Source organism: Panthera tigris, chromosome B1 (assembly GCF_018350195.1).
Source record: "Panthera tigris isolate Pti1 chromosome B1, P.tigris_Pti1_mat1.1, whole genome shotgun sequence".
NCBI lineage: Eukaryota > Metazoa > Chordata > Mammalia > Carnivora > Felidae > Panthera > Panthera tigris.
This window is the reverse complement of record NC_056663.1, coordinates 66,353,379-66,378,808: the sequence shown is the minus strand read 5'-3', so window position 1 is coordinate 66,378,808 and position 25,430 is coordinate 66,353,379. Positions and strand designations below refer to the sequence as shown.

The following is a 25,430-nucleotide window of genomic DNA, read 5'->3' as shown; positions in this document are numbered from 1 at the left end:
GGGGCAGAGAGAGAGGGAGACACAGAATCGGAAACAGGCTCCAGGCTCCGAGCCATCAGCCCAGAGCCTGACGCGGGGCTCGAACTCACGGACCGCGAGATCGTGACCTGGCTGAAGTCCGACGCTTAACCGACTGCACCACCCAGGCGCCCCAGTGATTATCTTTTTTAAATATACATATGTAATCTGTCCTTGTGAATACCTTACTTTGCCTTGGTAACTATTTTTAAAAATGTTGACAAAGGAGTCCCTGGGTGGCTCAGTTGGTTAAGCATCTGACTTTGGCTCAAGTCATGATCTCAAAGCTTGTGAGTTTGAGCCCTGCATTGGGCTCTGTGCTGACAGCCTGGAGCCTGCTTCAGATTCTGTGTCTCCCTCTCTCCCTGCCCCTCCCCTGCTTGTTCTCTGTCTCTCTCTTTATTTCAAAAATAAATAAAAACATTAAAAAATTTTTTTAAATGTTGACATAAAAGTATAAATTGAAAAAGAAAGCATAAATAGAGCTAATTTATACTTGTTGGACTATCTACACTTGTTTCAATAGAGTGTAATATAATTTAGGAATTGAACTTTTTTTGCAGCACATAATCTCACAATGCAGATGGCGACATGTCATTTTGATCGAGTCCTTCCATCTTTCCATATTGTCTAGCACAGAAGTGCCTTATGTGGAAGACAGGCGTGATCATTTTTGCAAGACTACTATTTACTGAAGCAAATTATTCTGAAGGGTGATAGATATATCTTCAAAAATTATAAAGCTATTTATAGGATAACTATATGCATTTCTATTTTTCAACTTTACTGTAATGCACACATAACTTGTCCCACATCAGGATGCCTACATTGAATACCATTACATTTTACCTTTTAGGTCAACAGTCTTTAAAAATTTTTTTAGCACGTGTTATATTATTTACTGTTTAAATATTATTGCAAATGACTTTACATTCTGTTTCTTATAGGTATGCAGTGAAATGATATTGGTCAAATAATTTATGCACTTATGTATTTTGCTTTGTTTATATCAGTTAAAGAAAAACCATGAAAATAGGCCCATTTTTAAGTTATATTTTGTAAACCTTTAGAAATAAATGTTATGTTAAAATAATTTATCTCTGCACCAACCTTCTTTATAAGGGGATACAAACCAAAGGTACATTTTCTTTATATTTCCTACAGAACTATATTTTGTCTTGTCTCCTTTTTACTACTGAATTACATAAGAGTTCTGCCACACTCTCCAGTTCAAAAAACTTCTTGGGTGATAACATGAAAACAGTATTGAGTGAGAATTCACCAAAACTGCTTCTGTAACTTAGTTCTATGTGAATCCTTCAAAATGTATACAGAATGGGGCGACTGGGTAGTTCAGTCGGTTGAGCGTCTGTTTTTGTCTCAGGTCATGATCTTGAAGTTCTTGGGTTCCAGCCGCATGTCAGGCTCTGTGCTGACAGCTCAGAGCCTGGAGGCTGCTTCTGATTCTGTGTCTCCCTTTCTCTCTGCCCCTCCCCCATGTGTGATCTGTCTCTCTCTCTCAAATATAAACGTTTAAAAATATTTCAATGTGTACAGATCACCTAATCCGATATGCTATTATTTTATTACATTTCTAATTTTTTTAAATAATTTCAACAGGGAGCAATCAGCAGTAAAGTAAATGTTTACGAAATTATATTAGTAGATAACTATATGCTGCAAATTATACATTAAAGAGTTCCTTTTTTTTAAATTGAAGTCAATGGATACACAGTGTTACTCTAGCATCAGGTGGACAATGCCCTGACTCGAAACGTCCATACTCTCTGCTGTGCTCACCACAAGCGGATCTACTATCTGTGACCACACAATGCTATTCTGATACCATTGACTATATTCCCTCTGCTGCCTCTTTTACCCCCATGACTTACTCATTAAAAGTTACTATTTTTCAATGAAAATGGTACTAGTGTATAGGTTTTTAAATATACTAAGCTCGTTTTCTTCCGCTCTTATCATAGGAGTACGTTTTTCATCTTAAAATAGAAATGAGATAGGAGAGACTGCTGTGGTCTTTTTCAGGATGGAAGGAAGAACACGTAAGATGGAGTCCGTAAATGGATCCAGTTCTTGAAACGAGAAACACTTTGGCGGTGATTTCGGGCAACTCAGACTGCCAGTAGTTAAGCCCCTCCATAGTGGCTCGTGTTCCATTTTCTTTAGCACTTCAGAGATGAGATTTAAAAAGGGAATGGAATGATTGCCATGCTGTTTGGCAAGCCCTAGGTGCGCTTTGGGTTTGTCTTTAATTTACTGAGCAATCTGTAACATGTTGTCTAAAACTGCTTTAATAAAATCTTGAAGAGACATTACTAAATTATAAAGAAAAAGGAGTTTTAATAGGCAATAAATTAGTAGCTTAAATAGTTAAGAGATAAACAATAGTTTTGAGCTTTAAGTTTTGTATTCTTTTAATTCTTATTATATAGTTGTATCTCCAATTTCCATGTAGGAAGCATATAAAATCATTATATGATAAGTATATAAAGAAGTGCATACTGGTTCTCTAAATGCTTTCAGCAATATTTTTAATTCTTCACAATTCAAACACTTAATAAAATAAAATTGAGGACATTAATTTACTGTATTGTTTTTCCTCCTACACCACCTCTCAAATTATTCAAACTGAGATTTATGACCTATCTGAAATATGAAAATGATATTAGAGGAAATGACTAGCCTTTGGTATTAAGTTGCAACTTTGACAACTAGGTTTGAAGTATAAAATGTAAACAATAAAATATCAAGCAAGAGCTTGGGATATTAAAGTTACATAGAAATTTTAGGAAATTTCAAGAAAAATAAGAACTAAGATTTAAACAAACCATTAAAATTTTAAATCTAATCCACAAAAGCTTTAAAATAATTACATAATTTTCAACATATTCAGAAAGAGAAATGTTAGGAATTGTGTGAGCAGAATTGTCCTCATTCATAAAGAAACACCAACAGGAAATATCTAATTCATAATTCAAGAGATACTGCACACTCCTTAAAGTGAGTAAATGAAATTGATTCCATGCAGTGGGACTGGGAATAGGGAAGCATGAAGAAAAAAAAAAAAAAGACTACTTTTTCTCTAAGCTTTTTTTGCATCATTTTATTTTACCATGCAAATCATTCCTTTGGGAAAATAAAAATAAAAATAAAAATAAAGAATAGGTACCTTTCTTGTGAATAAAACTAAATCTTAGGCCAGAACTATAGTTTAAAATCTGTAAAAGACATACTTATGTGACTTCATAAATCTCAAGTAAAAAGGTTTCATGTTTAAAGACATTTGTATTAATAATTTTTAAATAGTTTAAGTGTTTATTAATTTTGAGAAAGAGGGAGAGAGCACACATGTGGGGGATACAGAGAGAGAAAGAGAGAGAGAGAGGAAATCCCAAGCAGGCTCCATACCCAGTGCAGAGTCCAACAAAGGACTCCATCTCACAACCATGAGATCGTGACCTGAGCCAATATCAAGAGTCGGACGCTTAACCAACTGAGCCACCCAGGAACTCCTGAATAATTTCTTGCAAAACTCTTCAATTTTATCCTTAGGAAATTTCCATCGAGAAAATTAAATTGCTATGAACTCATTTCTTTCTGAAGTGCATAGAATGTACTTTATATTATAATGAGTTCTTATTTCTCCTGAATAAAATGTTCCATAATAATGGCAAATGATTGTCTAAGATACATATATCATTTTGGTCATATTTATCCAGGTAACTTGGCTGGTTCTCATTAGTAATTCTTGAAGGAGACTTAATCTGCTTTCTTAGATAAAGTCACCTGCTATTCAACTCCACTAAAATGTTATTGCACAATTTACATGTTTCCCACTGTTGTTCTCCCAATGTTAGGCTTACATACTTACAGTCTAATAGAAGCACAATACAAGATTTTTTTAAATAATGTGATTTTTGGGGCGCCTGGGTGGCTTGGTTGGTTAAGCGTCCGACTTCGGCTCGGGTCATGATCTCACAGTCCGTGAGTTCGAGCCCCGCGTCGGGCTCTGTGCTGACAGCTCAGAGCCTGGAGCCTGCTTCTGATTCTGTGTCTCCCTCTCTCTCTGACCCTCCCCCATTCATGCTCTGTCTCTCTCTGTCTCAAAAAAATAAATAAACATTAAAAAAAATTTTTTTTAAATAAAAAAAAAATAATGTGATTTTTTTTGGACAATTAGAAGGCCTCTTTAAGTCTAGGGTTTCAAAGATTTCATATATTTACTTCTTTTAACATCTACAGAGGAATCTACTAAGAAATAGGGGTAGTTTGTATTACTTTCTATAAGACGCTCTTTGCAGGACATCACTGCAACCACAAAGGGAGAAAAACTTAAATCTTCAGCATTCTAGAACTCTTTTCACTATAAGCCATGTTTGAATGGAGGCCCATTGAGAAAAGAATAAATGGAGAAACATTTCTTTCTGAAGTCTACAGTGCCCTTGAATTCAAAAGGATGCTCAATGGCTTCGTGGGGAAATGAATGGTCTGCATCATATAAAGGAGCTGATGATTTAACAAATATTTTTTGTGGACAGAGTTTGGAGAAGTAGTAATTGGATTAGAACCAGAAAGAAACGCTGAAAAGGGAAATTTGGAGGTGTAACTAATGGAACGGATAAATGCCCTGAAGGCAGCAGTGCTTGAGGCCAGAGACAACACCAATGGAGAAAGAAATGTGCACCTGCTGTGTTTCCCTATTTCTTTTTTTTTTTATTTTTTTTTTAATTTTTTTTTTTTAACGTTTATTTATTTTTGAGACAGAGAGAGACAGAGCATGAACAGGGGAGGGGCAGAGAGAGAGGGAGACACAGAATCGGAAGCAGGCTCCAGGCTCTGAGCTGTCAGCACAGAGCCCGACGCGGGGCTCGAACTCACGGACCGCGAGATCGTGACCTGAGCCGAAGTCGGCCGCTTAACCGACTGAGCCACCCAGGCGCCCTGTGTTTCCCTATTTCTAATTTCAGCATCAGTTTCTTAACATCTAAATATTCTGAATGCTATAGACAATCTGTTCCTATATACCAATACCATTTCAATAGAGTACTAATAGTATTTATTCGTAAAAGTAAAGTAATTTTCATAGATGGGAATTTCAGACCTAGAAAACAGGCATTTTAGAGGTGATACATATCAGACTTCTTGTAGAAAGTATGTTCCTCTGCAGTTCAGCACCATTTTAATTATCATTAAACCCAGTAATTAAACCTTCGTGTCTCAAAATATAAGACCCATGCAGGATAAAATATATGTGATCTTCATTTGAGCTCTTCTAGGGTCGATGAAAGAATAAGTAACACCATGGTATGTGTGAGGAACCGCGGCTAGATCTATAATAAGCAAACACAAAAGTAATGGAATTTAAAAGGTATTAAGGAGTACAGATGACAAAATAGTTGAAAACCATAAGAGTGAAAAGGTTGGTAATCTTGGAAAATCCTGTCATCCTTGAGCCTGTAATTTACACATTTTTCCAACCCATTTCAGTTTGCATTCTGAATTCATAAGTCTGGGTTAGAATTCTATTTGCTTGAAGTTCATACTGTAGGGGACAAGATGAAATCATGTGTACAACTAGGATAAATATAGCAAAAATCATCTAGTAAGGCTATGTAACAAAAAAGAAAGAGAATGAAAGTAAAGCCATGTTGCATGAATCCTGACCAGCTCATTATCAAAAGCTGAAACCCGATGTAATCTGACATTGCACCAAAATTGAATTTTTATTTAAAGCAAGAAAATGGCATCTTCTGAGAGATTTGATGGAAAATTCTATATTCGCAATATTTCAGTTTTCATCTTAATGTTACTAGTTAATGAGTTATATTGGAAATTGTGCTTCCATTCTCTTAATACCAACAATGACTTGATAAATGTTATATTTATGTTTAATCCTTTCATGGAAGAAAAAAAAAAAAAACTCCAAAAGACTCATTACTCTCACTCAAGAGATTTATCTTCTAAATTCCCAAAGAACCAGCTTTTTTTCTGTAGTAGAACTCCAAACTATCTTCTACAATTTATCTGCACAGTATATTTTGACTACGTGATCCTGAATTAATAGACACATGAGGTTATATGTACCCTGAAATAATTCATTGATAAATTATTCTATGAAACATTTTTTTCACAAACACATTGAAAGAACACTGTTTTCTGGGAACTGAAGTAAGGAACAATATTAAGGTGAGGAAGAAATTAGATGTATACATGTTTAGACTTAAAGAATGCATAAAAGAATGAATAGCCCAACTGTCTAAACAATGGAATTTTTATGAAATTCATTTAACAAATGTTGCTTGATTACCTGCCATGGGTAAAACACTGTACTAATATTGGGTATACAAACACGGATTTAATAAGTCCCTTGACTAAGAGATAGTAAGATGTGATGGTTAATTTTGTATGTTAACTGGGTTATTACTAGACTATGGTACCTAGCTGTTTGGGCAACACCAGTCTATTTGTTGCTATAAAGTTGTTTAAAGGTGATTAACATTCATAATCGTTCTTTAAGGAAAACAGATCACCTCCCATAATGTGAGTGGTCCTCGTGCAATCAATTGAAGGCCTTAAGATTTAAGAATGAGTTTTCCATAGAAGAAGGAATTCCGCCGCAAGCCTTCCCCATGGAAATCTGCTTGAGTTTCTAGTCTGCGTACATATTTCAGACTCAAGACTTCAATACCATTTTGTGTCTGAGTTGCCGGTCTATTGGCTTCATCTGGATTTCAGACTCCAGACTATATATAGCATCCCAGTATCCACTCTTACCTGAATTTCCTGTTGGCTGTCCTGCCCTAGGGTTTTCAGACTTGCTAACCCTCCCACCATCACCTGAGACAATTCCACAAAATAAAAAGATCGGGATAAAGACAGAGACAGAGATAGACAGAGATAAGGATAGAGATAAATATAGAGATAGAGTCAGAATAAAGAGATACAGGTATTAATTATATTGGTTCTGTTTTTCACATAATACGCAACAATTTGCTCAGGAAATTATTTTATAATTAGAAATGTAAATCTAGAAATGTAGCACCAAATAGCTTACACACTCTGAAATTGGTATCTCTCTTGTGTTTAAACACAAAACAAAATAGCTTTGCATGAGCTTTTATTCTCAAAACTTAACATGATCAATTTCTTCTTACTTCTACCTCTGTATACTTGTATATCATGAAAGTGCCTGTGTATATATACCAATTACTTAAGTTTATCTCACACTAAGGAATAAAAAAGTAACAGAACAATATGAAATAAAAATTTATTTACTGTACTCTTTATTTCATATATATGGACTATAATAATCACATAAGAAATGTGTCTTTCTTTTTGGTATTCATTGAATACTTTTATATTCTGCATTTAACAGTTATAAGCAAGACATAGTTTTAGCCAATTCACAATTCTCTCTATTACTCTTAGTGCTTTAAAAAATATATTGGTCAGAGGCGCCTGGGTGGCTAGGTCAGTTAAGCCTCCAACTTTGGCTCCGGTTGTGATCTCACAGTTCATAGGTTTGAGCCCCACATTGGGCTCTGTGCTGACAGCTGAGCCTCGAGCCTGCTTCTGATTCTGTATCTCCCTCTCTACCCTTCCCCATTTGCACTCTGTGTCTGTCTCCAAAATAAATAAACATCAAACATATTAAAAAAATAATATAAAATAAAAAATATATTGGTCAGCTGAAATGTTTTGGTATTTTAATGTCAACATTCAAAGCAATAGAAAGGTCATAAATTTCAAACATACACATTTTGGGGATTCCTGGGTGGCTCAGTCGGTTAAATGTTCGACTCTTGATTTTGGCTCAGGTCATGACCTCATGGTTCCTGAGTTCAAGCCTGGCATTGGGCTCTGTGCTGACAGTGCAGAGCCTGCCTGGGATTCTGTCTCTCCCTCTCTCTCTGCCCCTTTCCCGTTCGTGTGTGCATGTGTGCTCTCTTGCTTGCTCTCTCTCAAAAAAAAATAAACTTTAATTTTTTTTAATTTGATAGTTGCCTTCTTCTTAAAAGTACAAATCTGATATTTCTTACTTTTTGCTTACTCTTCCATTATGATAATTAGAGTATTAAATTTTTTGTAAGTTTTTGTTTTTTATAATACAGGAATGCTAACTTTTTTCCTTTTATTTTCTTTCATTTTGCACTATGCATTTCTAGCATAAACTCTTATGTAGGCTTAATATAAGATTTCCAGAGACTATGATTTGGAAAATCTGATGCAGTAAACTAGTTTTTAGTAATGACCGTTGCTTTGACACTCACTGTTGATGGACGTTTGCAGATAATGGTTCTCAGGTTGAAAGAAATGAGTGAAGGCTGTCATCACAGGGTTTGGTTTTCACTTCTTCAACTTTTAATTTTTATAGAAAATTACATATAATTTACATCTATGTACATACGTAATTTCTCACTATATATACCCAGACATGTAGGGAGAGATGCATGATCCTATATAGTTTCTACTTTAGTTGTTTTAGAAGAAGGTCTATATAGACAAAGGCTTTAAAAAGAGAGAAACTCAGGTAAGTAAACTCACATCCCTATTGTCAAGACATGTCACAAAAATTCCACATCACTTTTTTGCTTGCTTTCTCAGTTTTAGATTCCAAATAATTAAATTAACTCATCCAGAGCCATCAAAACACATTCTAAAAAAGGATATTCTTAAGACTTGCATTCAACTAAATTGCATTAAACCATTTACTGATACTCTGAAATAGCACACTTGTAATGTAAGAAGAAAATTCTTTGTCTCTAAATTTGCAGATCAAATTCAGGAGGTGATGGTTTTGAGATAAAAATATGGATATCACAGATTATCTTATTGCTGTTAGTCGCCGAAGTTTCAAATTCTGTGATATGACAAACACATCTGTGTCAGTTAGCTACAAAACTGCTGGTCCTGTAGGAATCAGAGATACACTCTCCTACAAAATTATTTTGCTTTGATTTAAATCATTTGGATGCTACATTATCTTTGTATTAGCCCAGAATTTTCATCCATAATGCTTTTATGAAAATATGAATGTGGTATTAAACTGCATGATTTGCTCTATCACAAGCAAATATTTATATTTTCCTATATGTCTTTATTTACACACACATATATGCCTTACTCAGAATGGACTTAGTATTGATATTATATGATTATAAAACAAAACAAAATTGTTTGTGTAATTTTAAATGTTTTCTTCCTTGTTAAACTATAGCTTAGCAAAAATAATAATTCCATTTAGCTTATAACCGAAACCTTTTTAAATTAAAAAATGTTTCATTTGTTTTAAACAATCACAGGCATATTGAATTAAATTGTTTTCTTCATTTAAAATAAGAGGTCTTGGGGGTGCCTGAGGGCTCAGTTGGTGGAGCATCAACTCTTGATTTTGGCTTAGGTCACGGTTCATGGGTTTGAGCCCTGTGTTGGGCTCTGCACTGAAAACCTGCTTGGAATTTTCCATCTCCCCTCACTCTCTGCCCCCCCCCTCCCGTCGCCTCTCTCTGTCTCTTTCTCTCAAAATAAATTTTAAAAATTAAAAAAATAAAATAAAATAAGACATGTTTTTCCTATAAAATAGCTGGAGGGAAGCTCAATTATCTTATCCCACTTATATTTTTCTTCTCATTTTAGTGCATAAGATGTGAATTGTCTCCATACATCAACATAAGACAACACTGGCTACTGGTAGGCTGAAAATAGGAGTTGAAAGTAAAAAATCTAAACAATGGAATTATTAAATATTTATTTTACTCATATCTCATGGCCACGCTAACCTTTAAAATGAGTATTGGGAGAGGATCCATGATTAAGTCTACCAATATTTTAACTTATTTGGGGAGTTTGGTGCATGTCCAAACTTGTGTGGGAACACATAAATAACATAGATACCTTTAATCTTACATATTTTGGTGTATACATGTTTATGTGGAGATATATATAGAGCTATGACAATGTAAACATAATTATAATTTATCATCTCATAAAAATGTAATCCCTAATATGTATGATTAATACCCATTTTGTTAGATATTATTTTATTTTCAGAATGCTGTACCAATATTTTACAGAAAAAATCTTTCTAAGAAGGGTAAGATACATATTTATAAATAAAAGAATTGATATTTTCCCATATAAATCTAAAGCATTCATTCCATTGAGACCTCATAAAAATGAGATAAAAAATAAAGGGGAATCAATATTTATAAAGCAGCTAATATACCCCAGTTTCCCATCAGATTATTTTCATGTTATTTTCTTTTATTTTGTTAAATAACCATTGCCTACCCAGATGGGAGACATTCTAAATTAAGGAGCAGGTAAAGTTATTATACTGTGTTCATTCTACACGTTTCACTTCTATTGCCTTTATTTTAATTAGAGCAAGTAATTAGGAATATACAACATATTATTTTTCCTTCTCAAGTATAAAACCTGCATAGAATATCAGCCTGTCTCACAGTTTTAATATTTTCCTCCCCAAATTTCTCATACACGCATGGATTTCATTGTGTTTCCAAAATATAATTCTACTTAACAAATATGCTGCATAAAACTGCATAGGAAGTTTTTAAATACTTGCCTGAAATCCAAGGAGCTTTTCACTAGGCTTAATGTGCCTCTGAAATTCACATTCTATGGGTTGTATCACTTTGATTCCATCTTCATAAAAAACATAGAACATGTTCCCAATTCCCAGACCTTAGGAATAAAAACACATTCAAAAGTTCAAAATAAAATTATCAGAAATCTTCACAACCAAAACTCAGTGTTCCTCCCAGTACTGGCAGGAGATCGATTTGTAAAGTTGTATAATGTTAATAAAGCAAATCATATGAATCCTTTACCCTATACCAAAGCATCTTTGTGATATTATGCAACATTCTTTATGGTCTCTAATCTGCAATTCAGTGATTTCTTTAGTATAATTCAATAAATGTTTCACATAGAAATGGAAATTATAAACTCTTTGACATATAGATTATGTCTGACATCTTCCCCACTTAATAGGTGTTGATTAAAAAATAAAAATAGTTTTTGAAGAATTATATTTATTGTATATAATTATTAGAGTTCCCTAGGGAAAATAAAATTTCATTCTTTGTAGAAGTTTTGTTTACATAAAGACTTTTAGAAAGAAAAAGACCAAGTCTTCCAGATTGGAGAAAATATATTTTTTCCTAAAGTAATTTTTGTAAATATAATCATATATGAGGCCTTAGATTTCAGTTTTTACACTGGCCAAGTTTGGGATCCATTTCCATACTTTAAAACTTGTATTAATTTACGCTCTTAGGAAAATTTCAGTAAATGATTGAAATCATACTTTTAATTTATTCACACCACAGATTTGGGTATTTGATATCTCAGAAATTCATCTCACTTTACTGATCCATGCCTAATAGGTGCAGGATGCTACAAATCAGACACCGGGAATGTGGCTAAGGTTAACTGATGCCTGCATGTGGGAGGCTTTCACATACTCCTGCACACCTGTTCTCTGTTTCCTCTGCTTCTGCTTTGTTCCAACATGGCCAGTCCTTAGCACATATAGTTCTTTTTCTTCTGATCTTTACCTGAGTAGCTCCCTCTCTGGCTGTACTATTTTGCACAATTGTATGTATTCAATCTAACTATAGCATGCACAATTCAATGATAGCATGACCTCTTTAAAAGATAAGTAATGATATTCAAATCTCAGTAGTTTGAAAAGCCAAACCATTATTGTTTTAAATGTTTAAATTCTAAAAATATTTATAAAGAAAAAAATTTATTTAAATACAAAAAATTTCCCCAAGTATCATTTCATTTTGATTGATAACACCTGCAAGGTTTTTTAAGTCAAGCCTAAGGATCATAATAAAAGTGTATTGATTCATAAAAATATTTGTTTATTCAACTTAAGCCACATTTATTCTTATCTAATATGTTCCTAGTTAATAAAAGGATCACCAATTTTGTCCATCCAGCCACATATCCATCTATTCTTATGATTTAGAGGGAAATATATTCAAGTACGATTATGACTTTATTGGTGTTTATACATAGTGGTTATAATTTTCTTTTAACACATGAAATCATTTCTATATAGTACAGTTATGCATTTTAAGTGACTCCAGATAATTTTCACACATCTTATTGCTTTATAAATATTTCATAGTACTCCTATTTTAAAATGATGCAATCTTTATCAGTTATTATGTATTATAATTCCAGAGAGCACTACAGTATGTTGGAATATTTCTGAACAGTAGCAAAAGTAGCAAAAACTAAATTCAAGTCGTATTTTTCATAGAATTTAATTCATAAATTTTCATAAAATTTAATTTTTTCATGATTTCTAATAATTTTAATTTAAACTTAATATTTTTCAGAAAATAAAATTTAGTAGTTGTTAGCTCTTATTTATAATTATGTTTATACACAGATGAATATAAATTCTATGCCCAAAGGATAAAACTTTTAAAAAGTTTGATTTTATGCCAAAACAATTGATTCATATCAGCAAGCTTCCATGTAAGCATTAACATAGGATTGACGTGAACTACATGTTGGTGACTATCAATTTTTTTGGTTGTTGAAACTTGTAAACATAATCATGTAGTCATGTGGTGTCTAATTTTTAGTTGTGTCAGTTAACTATGTTTCATGATTATTATAAAGCTCCCAAAATGTTTAATGACTATGACTCTCCCTTCCTTCAGCTACTGCAAAATTCTGGTCCAGAATCAGGAATTTGAATGTGTTTGAATATGAAAAATACTCTAAGTCCAGAGTGCAAAGTTTCATGAAATCTCTCTGCCCTGACTCAAATGGAATCTTTCATTATGTCATTTACCATATTCTGTATACAATGCAGTCAGTGGAATTTTGCTGAATTGTTGCACTGATGAAGTTTCTAAGATGTATTTTCCTCTAAAACCCACTTAATCCATCCAAATCACTTGTTCAAATCTCAAGTCTATTTTCTTACTTTTTAAAATATAAATAACACATTCAGTGTTGTTACAAAAACAGCTGCTTCCCAGGTTACAAGCTATTGAAGAAATACAGATTTCATTATGCAAAGTTTAGTTTGTTCTTGAATTTTTTATTTTCAATGGAAATATAACTTTTCAGTGTTTATGAATAGTAATGCCAGCAAAATACCATATATGTTAGCTAAAATAATAATTATAAAACGAGTAGTTTTTAATCACTCTCCTGCTATCAATTAAAATTTTATGTATACCTTTAGAGCCATCTATGAGTTACTCTTCTCTACACTCACAAGAGATGTGTTTTCCTTTTTCTTTTTCTGGTTAGAGAAATATTTTAAACTAAGTTTTCTGTAGGTTTTAGCAGCAGAATTTATGATCTGAATATGTGATACAGATGTGTTTATTTTTAAATTTACTGCTATAATATTATACATATAAACACTTATTATGATTATACTGGGCACAGAATAATAAAAAATACCCAATAATGGAGATGTTGGTAGTTAAAGACACAGATTTGCATTTAGAGCATTCATTAGCTTTATTTATAAAGAAAATAATAATATATTTGTGTATGTTCACTATAATTATTAAGTTGTCATGACCAAACTTCTTTTTGTTGTTGTTGTTTAGATGAGAGACAGTAACAAAGACAGATAAACTCCATTTTCTGGGTTCACACATTTCAAAGATCAATCATGGCAATAGAGCTAAGTGTTGTACCATGGGAAAGTTACTCAGACTATGTGAGAAATTCTCTATCTCAAGCTTGGAGATAAGTATTATACTTATGTCATACAGCTATTATAAGAATTAGATTAAATGGAGAATGTTAAACATTTAGCAGTGACTGGTGCATGGTAAATTTTGAAAAAAAAATGGTACTGTTGCTATTTTTATGACTGACATTATCTCTTCTTTTAAAAATTAGTAGAAAAAAATTGTAAAATGGTATATAACCAGATTTTGATTTCTGTTCTCATGTTTTCATCAAATCTACACTGTGAAATATACTGCTACATTTCAGTTTTCTATGTTATCAAATTCTATGGATCCATGAGCCTGCTAAAACTCAACTGCATTTTCTAGTAGGAATTCTTGAAGTTGATCCTTTCAGGGGGTCTACAAATTCAAAACTATTTTCATAATGATACTTAGGTGTCATTTGCATTTTTCTTTTCCATTCTCACACATTAGATTCTTCCAAATATAGAGGGTAGTTTTCAAGGGGCTACATGACATGTGATATAATGAGTGATATCACAACAATTCAACGCAGAAGCAGAATATATGAATCCAGCATCTTCTATTGAGCCAGACATGAAAAGAATTTGCAAAATGCAAAGCAACGTGAATCTCTTCATTTTTCTAATGTAGCTTTAAAAATATAGCTTTAAAACAGTTTTAGTTATGGGTACATATAAGGAGTTTATTATGGTTTATTTCAATAAATTAATAAATAAACATCTTTTACTTTTCTCAGTTTTAATTTCTAGTATGGTGAATATAAGTGGATAGTAGTAACCCCATAAAATCAAGCTTTTGAGTTCTCAATAATATTGAAGAGAGCAAAGGGGTTCTGAGTCTGAAAAAAAGTTTAATAACCATTTAGGTTTCAATTACAATTCTTTCTTCATGAATGCGTTGTATTGCAGTATATTACAAAAGTTCACCACTCTAGTCACAGTAAAGATTTGCAATATGTGCAGCCTGTTGTTTCTTTTTTCATCCCCTGGTGAAGACAGACACATGTACTTTGTCTTTTCCAGGTCGATTGTTAATCTAATGGAGTATAGAGGCTCTAGAAAGTGATCCATAATTTGTTTGTTCCTTGTGAGCTTTCTTTTTGCTTTGTTTTTCTTTTTATACAGAGAAAGGACGTAAGCAAGAATTACTTGCAGTCTTGTAAAAAGGAAGTATTTCCTAGAGGAATTTCTAGTCAATACTGCACCTTTAAATACATGAAATAGACTGAGAAAAAAGTGGATATAATGCACATTGCTGTCTCTTGAGGCTATCTGCTGAAGAATAACCATGTACCAAGATAATATAATTGGATCATTTCTTATATATAGCGTATATGTTACGTAATTTATATCAACAATAAAATGTGGATAATTTGTAATTATTGGATGGATAACGATGGCAAAAGATAGTAATAAAAGCTATTTTGTGGTGATGTTTGTCGTTCTCTGTTTAAATTGCCACTGCTTTAACATTCAAATTATAGTCAAGAGCAAATTATAATCATATGATGCAGTGATTTGGTAACCAATCAAAAGATAATTCAATAAGTTTTAGTGTTATAAAGTCCTTCATTGGTTGATATTATTATTTTCACCTTATAAAGATGCTGAGCTTATTTTTTTTGAAATATAGAAAAAAAATCTTTTTTAGCTAAAGAAAAATATAAGCAAGAATAGATAGATAGTCCATATTGCATGTCTCACCTTGAATAACTTAGCAGGGAAAGGTTTTGGTTCACGAATGTTCCCGTTTTATATCTTTGTCTCTGGAGTTAAAAACTTTTTCACACTCAAAGCTCCTCCCCTCCTCCCCTGCACGTACATGCACTCTGTCTTTCTCTCTCAAAATAAATAAGTAATGAAAACTTACTTTCATTCTCGCTAGAAAGTTTTTTGCAAGTGGTCATGCTCTTTACTGGGCACTGGGCACTATTAATTCAGCAAGTGGGTACTATTTGATTGGTCAGAGTGACATTATGTAAAACCAGTCCTTTTGAGTCAGTATACCATTTCCTGAACTTCCAAAGATATGCTGAAAAAGCTGAATACAAATCTGCATGATTAATATCATATTTAATGATTAACATAGCAAAGGTTATAATAGAGTATTTTTGTCATATAATTAATATTAGTTGGAATTATGTATATCTTTGTATATACACCCATGAGTATGTATGTATATATATACACATTTAGCATACATAAATATGTATATGTATATACACATACATCTGCAAATGGATATCTCTTGTCAGATCACAATTGTGATGTGAAAACTTTTTAATGAAATAATTTAAAATACACAAGGAGGCCAAGTTGATGTTAGTATTTAAAGCAAGGGTAGAGAACTGGCTAATGAAAATATCGAGAGCTTGATCATGGTTTAATTGGCATCGTGTACTGACCGTTAGAAGGCATGGTCTCTACCTCTCCACAATGCTGTAACTTTCTAAGTTTCATGAATTTAGAATTTTATGCTCTGAAAATCCTTTTTAATTTTAAATAACTTCTCAATATTACTGTGAGGCAGCAATCTGGTCTTGAGAACCTTAGCATTTTTTTTTCTCTAAAAATATATGAGAAGCTTATGGAACTCACAAAGTTGGTATATATTAGTCTATATTTTTCAAACTCCCTTACAATGCATAGTAGTTAGGCCAATGAAACAAGAATAATTTCAGGCTGAAGAAGTTAAAAACTGACCTGTTTGCCATATCTCTTTTTCCCCAGTTTGGTGACATTACAGATCACAAAGCTTTGTGATCAGATCATGGTGTAACATGTAAGCTTTTTGTAAGATTTCCCTGCAACTTTCTATTTGTATCTTGTGTCGGTAGGTGTTAATTATATTGATTTGTTTCAATCATTTCCATATTGTTGTTTGAGTAGATTCATAAATATTTACAAAGATTAGAAGGGACAATCTTTAATAACATAGAAGTTATATTTTTGACTTTCAAATCATTAGATGTCATGTAAATCCACTATATCCCAAAGTAGCCTTTATTCAATATTGATCCTATAGATATTCATCAAAATAATTCCATGTTCTAACAAATTTAGGAAATGCTATCCTATATAACGAACCACCTTACATCTGTGTTAGGCGCTTGAAATTAGCATATTTAAAAGTTAAGATTAATTCATCAGTGAATAAAATGGCTTAATTTCCTTTAATTCAGCGCTTATACAAACCAAAACACATTATTATTAAGTTAGACCATATAATATATTCCTAAATTGTTGTTTACAAACAAATATTAATATACAATTTATTAGATTACATTTTATTACAAGATCATAAAAATGTTGTGGAAGAAAACCAGTCGATCTTTTAATGTGTATTTTCAAATCACATCATAAAGTCAGTTATCAACAAGAATGACTTAGACTTTAACTTACTAGATTGAAATTTTCTTTAGGGAAAATATTCCAGTCTTTATATTTCCAGTATTTTCAAAGTGCTTTACATTTAATAGGCTCTTTAAAATATTTGTCATTAAATGAGGTGGATATTTCCTCTCTTAATAATGTCTTCCTGCACTCCTGCAAGCCACAATGATGGCTAGAAAAGGAGTGGAAGAACCCATAGAAGTAGAGGACGCTGTGCTTCAAGCTTAAATATCTGTGTAATTAGTATGATAATACACATTAAATTCAGTAAAATCAATTCAGATTACAAAACCCTGGCTAAGCTAGATTCTGATGTTAATGTTTAAAAAAATAATTTTTCAGTTATAAAATTTTATAGTTTTAATACTTGCCTAGAAGTAAAATGACATTATGAGAGGTTTATCATTTTTAACTCTTTTCAATATTAATCTTAAAATGCCAGAAACTGGAATTCCCCAGCTGGTTTTCTCTTGGGTAAATTTCTCTTGGCCATGACAATGACACAAGCATACAAACAAGGAGCATTACTACATGTGGAAATAAAAATGGCTCTCAGAGTTATGTAGTTCATATTTGTTATTTTTGATCCTTTAAAAGTAGAAAAATTAATTTGGAAGCTTCAGTTGGCTGTTACTTTAATTACTTTTTATGAAATAATTGTACGTACTGTTAGTATTCAGTGATTTCTCAAGCTGGCCACCATTACTATTATTATATGCAATCATTTCTAATTGTAATGCCTTGCCAATAACTGCAGCATTGTAAAAAATAATTTACAGATGACTATGAATCTAAATCAGGCATATTGTTTTCTCAAATATACTATGTTAAATCTTGTTTATTCTAAGAAACAACAAAGGACTCTGATGATAATTGCACATGAAATAAAAGATTTTAAAAACTTTACCCAAAGACATTTACTTATACAGGTCTTCAAATTATCTGCGAAATAGACTAAATGGCTATCACTCCTCAAGATATATTCTCTGTCAAACAAAGTTATGAAAAGTAAGCAAATCACTGGTTGATGGAAAATAATTATTGAGAGTATACATTTTAAAAAACTAACAGAGGAAAATTTTAAATAGATAAAAATGGTTTCATATAATGAATCTCAGGGTCATTTTAATTAATCTGGAGGTCTCCTATAATTTTAAGGGTAGCCTGAAAAATATCATATTATTATTTCATATTCAAATCATAAAATAATCATGTTCACGATTGTTATCATAGTCAAATTATAAGAAAGCATTGTTTCACATACTTTGAGGGCATTCATATATCACAAATTTGCAAGGGGAGTGACAACTGTATTTCAAGCAATATGTTAGAAAATCTGGCTCAGAGAAGTAAAATAATACATCCAGTTTTTACCAGCAATTAACCAGCAAAAGTCAGATCTGTGCTACCTGATCTCTGACTACTTAAGTTTTGTTCCTTGCATTTCGATAACATGAAATTAATTTTTAAAATTTCAGGAGATATATTATATGATCTCAAGAGGGAAGAGAATATAAAGAAATGTTTAACAGACATGTTAACGCTAGTTTCAACAATGATTACATTTGTATGTTCAGCTGTGAACTACCTAAGTGGAATAAAATGAGAAGGTATAGTTACACTAGAACCTCTTCAGAAAACCAGACTTTGGGGGCGCCTGGGTGGCTCAGTTGGTTGAGTGCCGACTTCGGCTCAGGTCACGATCTCGCGGTCCGTGAGTTTGAGCCCCGCATCGGGCCCCTGTGCTGACAGCTCAGAGCCCGGAGCCTGTTTCGGATTCTGTGTCTCCCTCTCTCTGACCCTCCCCCATTCATGCTCTATCTCTCTCTGTCTCAAAAATAAATAAACGTTAAAAAAAAAAAAAAAGAAAAAAAAGAAAACCAGACTTTGAAGAAGCCCATACAAAAGATTTGAGAAGCAACAAATACCAACGGGGGGGAAATGGTGGTATGCCTCATCATTGAGAACAAAACTGAGATGCTTCAATTCTCAAATTACTTGAAGCTTATGAGACACAGCCCTCGCAGGTGGCAATGACTCCAATTCATTTAGGAAGCCCATTATAATGAGGGAAGAAAAAGTTTGTATAGGATCAAGTGTGAGGCAATATTTTGGTCATTGCTTACCAGAACTCTAATGATGACTTACTACATTTTTCTCCTAAAAATTTAAGTAAAGCACATGAGTACCTGGCCAAATGCATTCTCCCTGGTTTTTATGAATAAGAAAAATAATAACAATAATAAATGGAAGTGGAAACTGCTTATTCAGTATAGACTATGTTTAAGGAACTGGTAATAACCCTACTGAGTATTAACAACTATCCTTATATTTGAGATGAGAAAATTGGGACATTAAGGGGCCCTCGATTATATGGTAGTGGAATCTAGATTTGAATCTAGATCCTTCAAGTTTATCATCCATTTTCTTAAATAATTTATTACATTTCCTTGATAAGGTAATAGTTTTTATAATTTTTCTTTTTCTAATCGAAATCAGGGTTTATTATGGAAGTTAATGTTTAAGTTTGCCTTTATTTTTTGACATAATTTTAAACTCTTAAAATCATTTCAATATATTATAATGTACCTCTCTGGTTATATAGGGATAATAAATCAAGCTGATGAAGAGTAATAAATATTTTAATGGTAACAGTTTCACAAAATAATATTGATTTATAGTCAAATGAAAATATTGAGTCAACATAAAAATGAATAAGGTCATTACTAAAACATAGTCAACAAATCTACTAAAAATTAAACAAAATAATCACAATATAAAAATAATGGAATTTAGTACCTTCTTCTCTCCATAATATGTTAGCTACTGCAGCATGTTAAAAAGAAAAAGGAGAGAAAGAAAAATAAGTAAATAGAGGTTCAATTGCATACTAATATAAATAACTATTAAAGAGGTCACAATCTCTAAGATAGAACATGTACATAAAAGTGATGTTGAATTCAACAAACTACTTCGAATTAACAAAACAGTAAAATGCTGGTACTAGCTAATAATGCTCTTTTCATTTATTGAAATTGTCGATTCTTCTTTGTAATAAAGATGTTGCTAATAAACAAAAAACATTTTATGCATCACTGGAAAGAATGGGATAGTTAGGTTAATGTTATTGAAATACATCTTTAGAACAAATATTGGTAGTTAAAACTATTTACTAAAGACAGTATAGTTAAAAGTTGCTAACTGAAAAAAAATGTATTTTAAAAATTCTCAATAATCACAATATGTAATATAACTACATAATATGCAATATTCCTGAGCAAGAAGAATTCTTGTAATTAAAGGTTTTGAACATAGCAGTAGCCTATTTTTAAGTAGCCTGCTTTCACTTTTTAAACCAAACAGAATTAAATACAGTAAAACCTTGGTTTGCAAGCATAATTCGTTCCACAAACATGCTTGTAATTCAAAGCACTTTTATATCAAAACAAATTTCAACACCCATTGACTCATCTGCGATCATGTGACTTTCAGCATTGCATAATATTCATATTGCAAAACATTGCTCATTTATCAAGTTAAAATGTGTTAGAAATGTTTGCTCGTCTTGGAGAACACTGACAGAACAAGTTACTGGTAACCCAAGGTTTTACTGTATTTCTAACTATATCTTACTTAGTTCAGTGCACAATAATGGTTCAGATTAAATTGTTTTTGGAAAATAGTTTTATTAAATATTATACCGAGATTAAATCAATAGAGTTAAAATATTGAGATAGAAATAATGAAATAAATACCAATTAGAAATATTCTCAGAGAAATGTCTGCCTCCATTACCAATTCAATGTTGCCCAAATTTTATGCTTTCTAAGCAAAATAAGATGTCAAAAGAAAGTGTGACTGATGTAAAATCTCATGCACAATTAAATATTCCCTGAATATTTTAGCCATATTAAAGCACTTTTTTTTTTAACGGAAGCCCTTTATGAATGCAGCAGAGCCAACACGGTAGTCCAGCACTCTTAGACAGATGCTGACGGCCCAAGTCATCCAGTTTTCAAAACCTGCTGTATTTTTTAAAAATAAATTTGTGTAAAGTAAGCTTTTTTTGTAATTCTTGGCATTTTTAATTCTTTATGATTATTTATCCAAATCTGAATGCATGCTATATGCTTCCCTTCAGGACATTTTGTGGTGCTATTCTTGTTGTCTACAGTGTTCTTGAAATGAATATGAAAATGATAGACCCTATTTGTGAGGAGAGGACACAGACCTCAGTTACCAGCAGTTAACCTCGGTCTGGAAGTAGATGATCCTGCTCCGGAAGTACCATCAGAATATCAGTGGTAGTCTCAGTGTCTATCTATGTCATTCACCTCACTTCCTCTCATCACATAGGCATTCTATCATCTCACATCATCGCAAGAAGAAGGATGGCGAGTGTGGTGCAAACAGATATTTTAAGAGAGAGACAGATAGGGAGAAACCACATTTCCACAACTTTTGTTACAGTACATCATTAAAATTATTTTGTTATTATTGCTAACCTTTTGGTGTGCCTGATTTCTAAATTAAATTTTATCATAGGTATGTACAGATAAGAAAACACAGTGCACCTAGGGTACAGTGCTATAAGGGGTTTCAGGCATCTGCTGGAGGTCTTGGAACATATCCCCCCCATAAGAGAGAACTAACTACTGTATTCAGAGAAATTTAAGTAACTGAGTCTATTTGAAGCACAAAAGAAGATGAGGCCGGAGAATTTTTCCATGAGTAGATGAACAAAGTCTTTTGTACACCATGCAGCAGATAATAAATTTTCTTCTGTAGGCTCAGGCAAGGCTGAGCCATGATTAGACTTATCTTTGTATGGGTGGGTTTTTTTTGTTTGTTTATTAAAAAAAGGGGGGGTGACTAGACACATTTCCTCCTATCTCCATTCATTCTCTCAGTGAGTACTGACTGAGTGCCTAGCATGTGTCAGACATTGTGTTCAGTGATATAGGACACAAATTAGAACAGGCCTAGTCTCTCTGTTAATAGAGCTGATGTTCTAATTGAGAAAAAAAAATTAAATTACAGATTTAATGTGTTATAAAAGAGAAGAACATTGCTGTGAATGCTTTCAACAGGTGGATTAAGCATAGTGAAATATTGAAGGTGTGATATACAAGATAAATAAAAGTGAACCGAGTGAGGATTTAAGGGTAGGTTTTCCAGATACTGGAAAAAGCCTGCACAAATTCTAGTGGTATACCAAAGTACTGCTATTTTAAAGGGCTAAGGACAGATATTTTTTAAAATAGGAAATCATTTATGAGAAAGTACCAAAAATACATGGTTTGTGATATTAACATCAAACAAGGCAAAATTCAAGGCACTGCATGCTGAACCTAAAATTATGTAAACTAAAAACATACGATTAAAATATAAAGCAAAAGCTATTAGGATCGGATACAAAATTGATAAATCCACAATTATATTCTATTTCTATAACTCTTCACTTGCAGTGTTTGAAAAATTAAGAGAAAAAGACAAAGTTTCAATAATATAATTATTAAAACTGAATTAGTATTTTTATAATAACTATCATACTATACAAACTGAATGTTGTATTATACAAACAGAAGTATTTTTTTCAGGCTTTTTGGAAAATATTTTCAAGAGTGCTCACAAACTAAACTAGAAAATAAAAAGTCTCTGTTTTGTAGATATATTCCAGTCAGCATAAATCATTTAGATATTTTCAGACAATAATAAAGAAAATATGATAATCTATGAGAGGTGTTTAAATATATTTTATTTTATTTTATTTCAGAGAAAGAGAGAGAGAGAGCACATGAGTGGGGGAGAGGAGCAGAGGGGCAAAGGGAGATAGAGAATCTTAAGCAGAATCCATGCTCATCACAGAGCCCAACACAGGGATTGATCCCACAACCCTGGGATCATGACCTGAGCTGAAATCAAGAGTTGGATGCTCAACCGACTGGGCCATCCAGGTGCCCTGAAAATCTATGAGAGGTGTTTAAACACACAAAATTCTTCAATAAATTATTACTTTTTAAAAAATCAAATATAATTACAATTCATATAAGACAACAAAGATGAGTATTCGATATATGGACCCAAAGAGTTTTGGCCAAAACGTAATACATAGACTTAATTGATTCATTATTGAGCCAAACAGAGAGGGGGAAGAGAGAGAGAGAGAAAGCAGAATTGGAAGCAGAAGCAGGAGGAAGAAAAAAGGAAGAGAAATATGGATACAAGGAAGAAAGTAGGAATGACTATAGTTACGATTTTAAAATATGGTAGAATTTTTTTGTAGTTTCAAGTTTTTAATTAAATTCTAGTAGTTAATATAATAGTGTAATATTAGTTTCAGGAGCGCAATTTGGTGATTCATCACTTTAATGTAGAATTTCTTGCTAATAAATTTGATAATCTGGATTTCACTTAAAAAAAAATCCAAGGAGGGGCGCCTGGGTGGCTCAGTCGGTTGGGCGTCTGACTTCGGCTCAGGTCATGATCTCGTGGTCCGTGAGTTTGAGCCCCGCATCGGGCTCTGGGCTGACAGCCCAGAGCCTGGAGCCTGTTTCGGATTCTGTGTCTCCCTCTCTCTCTGACCCTCCCCTGCTCATGCTCTGTCTCTCTCTGTCTCAAAAATAAATAAAACACTAATAAAAATTAAAAAAAAAAATCCAAGGAAATATAAATATCCAAACTGAAAATGAAGAAAAATATGGAATAAAAATAACCGTGGTACTAACATGAAACATTTTTTTAAAGTTTTTATTTACTTATTTTGAGAGAGACAGAGACAGCGAAAGTGGGAGAGATCAGAGAGAGGGAGAGAGAGAATCCCAAGCAGGCTCCACACTGCCAGTGCAGGTCTCAAACCCAGGAAGCTATGATATTATGACCTGAGGCAAAACCAAGAGTCAGACGCTTAACAGACTGAGCCACCCAGGCACCCAAAATTGCAATATTTTTAAATGTTTATTTGTTTATTTTGAGAAAGAGAGAGAGAGTGGGGGAGGGGCAGAGAGAGGAAGAGAGAATCCAAAGCAAGCTCTGCACTGTCAGCGCAGAACCCCACACCCCATGCGACCACGTGAACTGTGAGATCATGACCTGAGCTGAAATTAAGAGTTGGACACTCAACCAACTGAGCTACTCAGGGGTCCCTTAAATGTTTTTAGAGTATCAACCAAGATGGAAACATTTCATTTATTTTATAAAGTCAGCAAAAGAGATACCAATATCTGATAATGGTAACAAAGCAAAGGGAATTATAGGACAATTTCACTAATGACAAAAAATTATTTATAAAATGCAATAAAAACTAATCAGGATATTAAAAATTTGATCATAAGTGAGCCTGGGTGGCTCAGTCAGTTCGGCATCTGACTTCAGCTCAGGTTCATGATCCCGTGGCTCATGAGTTCAAGCCCTGCACTGAGCTCTGTGCTGACAGCTCAGAGCCTGGAACCTGCTTTGGATTCTGTGTCTCCCTCTCTCTCTGCCCCTTCCCTCACTCACAATCTCTCTTTCTCAAAAATAAACATTAAAAATTTTAAAAAACAAATAAAAATAAATTAAAGTTTGATCATAGACAGGAATCCTCTTGGAATGAAAGACTATATTGGTAGGTATTTATTTAAGAAATTAATTAATTTAATGTAATATATTAGTAATATAAAGTGAGAATAATTAATGCAATATAACTAAATAAATATAATCTGATAGAGTGTGCCACCTATTACCAAGTATAGTCTAAATACTCTTAGTGACTGAGCAAACTATATATAGGGGGTATTACACTAAAGAAAAACAAATACCACATGATTTCACTGACACGTAGAATCTAAAACATAAACAAAAACAAACAGATACATAACTACAGATAAGAAGATAACAAGATAAAGATGATTAAGAAGTGAAAACGTCCACTTATAAAATAAGTAAGTCACAGAGATGAAAAGTACAGAACAAGGAATATAGTCAATAATATTGCAAAAATGTTTTATGGTGACCACATTAATCGTGATGAATGAGCATTGATGTATAGAGTGTCAAATCAATATGTTATATACCTGAAACTAATATAATATTGTACATTAATTATACTTCAAAAAAATAAAAATAAAGGAGAATGTAAATACAATAGAATTAACTAAATTGCTATTATCTATACTTAATAAAAAAGAAAATTAGACATATTTTATATTAATAAAAATTTAACAAAATATCAGGATAACAAGTTGAGAGTCTAAATAGTGATTTGTAATTTTCATTAGAAATTAGTTTTTTT

The 25,430-nt window shown here is 32.7% G+C and overlaps 1 protein-coding gene across 1 annotated transcript in view; it reads right to left on the bottom strand.

Moving 5' to 3' along the window:
* Nucleotides 1-25,430, bottom strand: part of FSTL5 (follistatin like 5) — a 791,029-nt gene that overhangs the window by 86,119 nt on the left and 679,480 nt on the right. The window contains exons 11-12 of the mRNA XM_015538440.2: nucleotides 19,958-19,984; nucleotides 10,622-10,740 (exon numbers count right to left, since the gene is read on the bottom strand). Of these exons, the coding sequence (XP_015393926.2) occupies nucleotides 10,622-10,740; nucleotides 19,958-19,984 (146 nt within the window). The remainder of the gene's footprint in view (nucleotides 1-10,621; nucleotides 10,741-19,957; nucleotides 19,985-25,430) is intronic.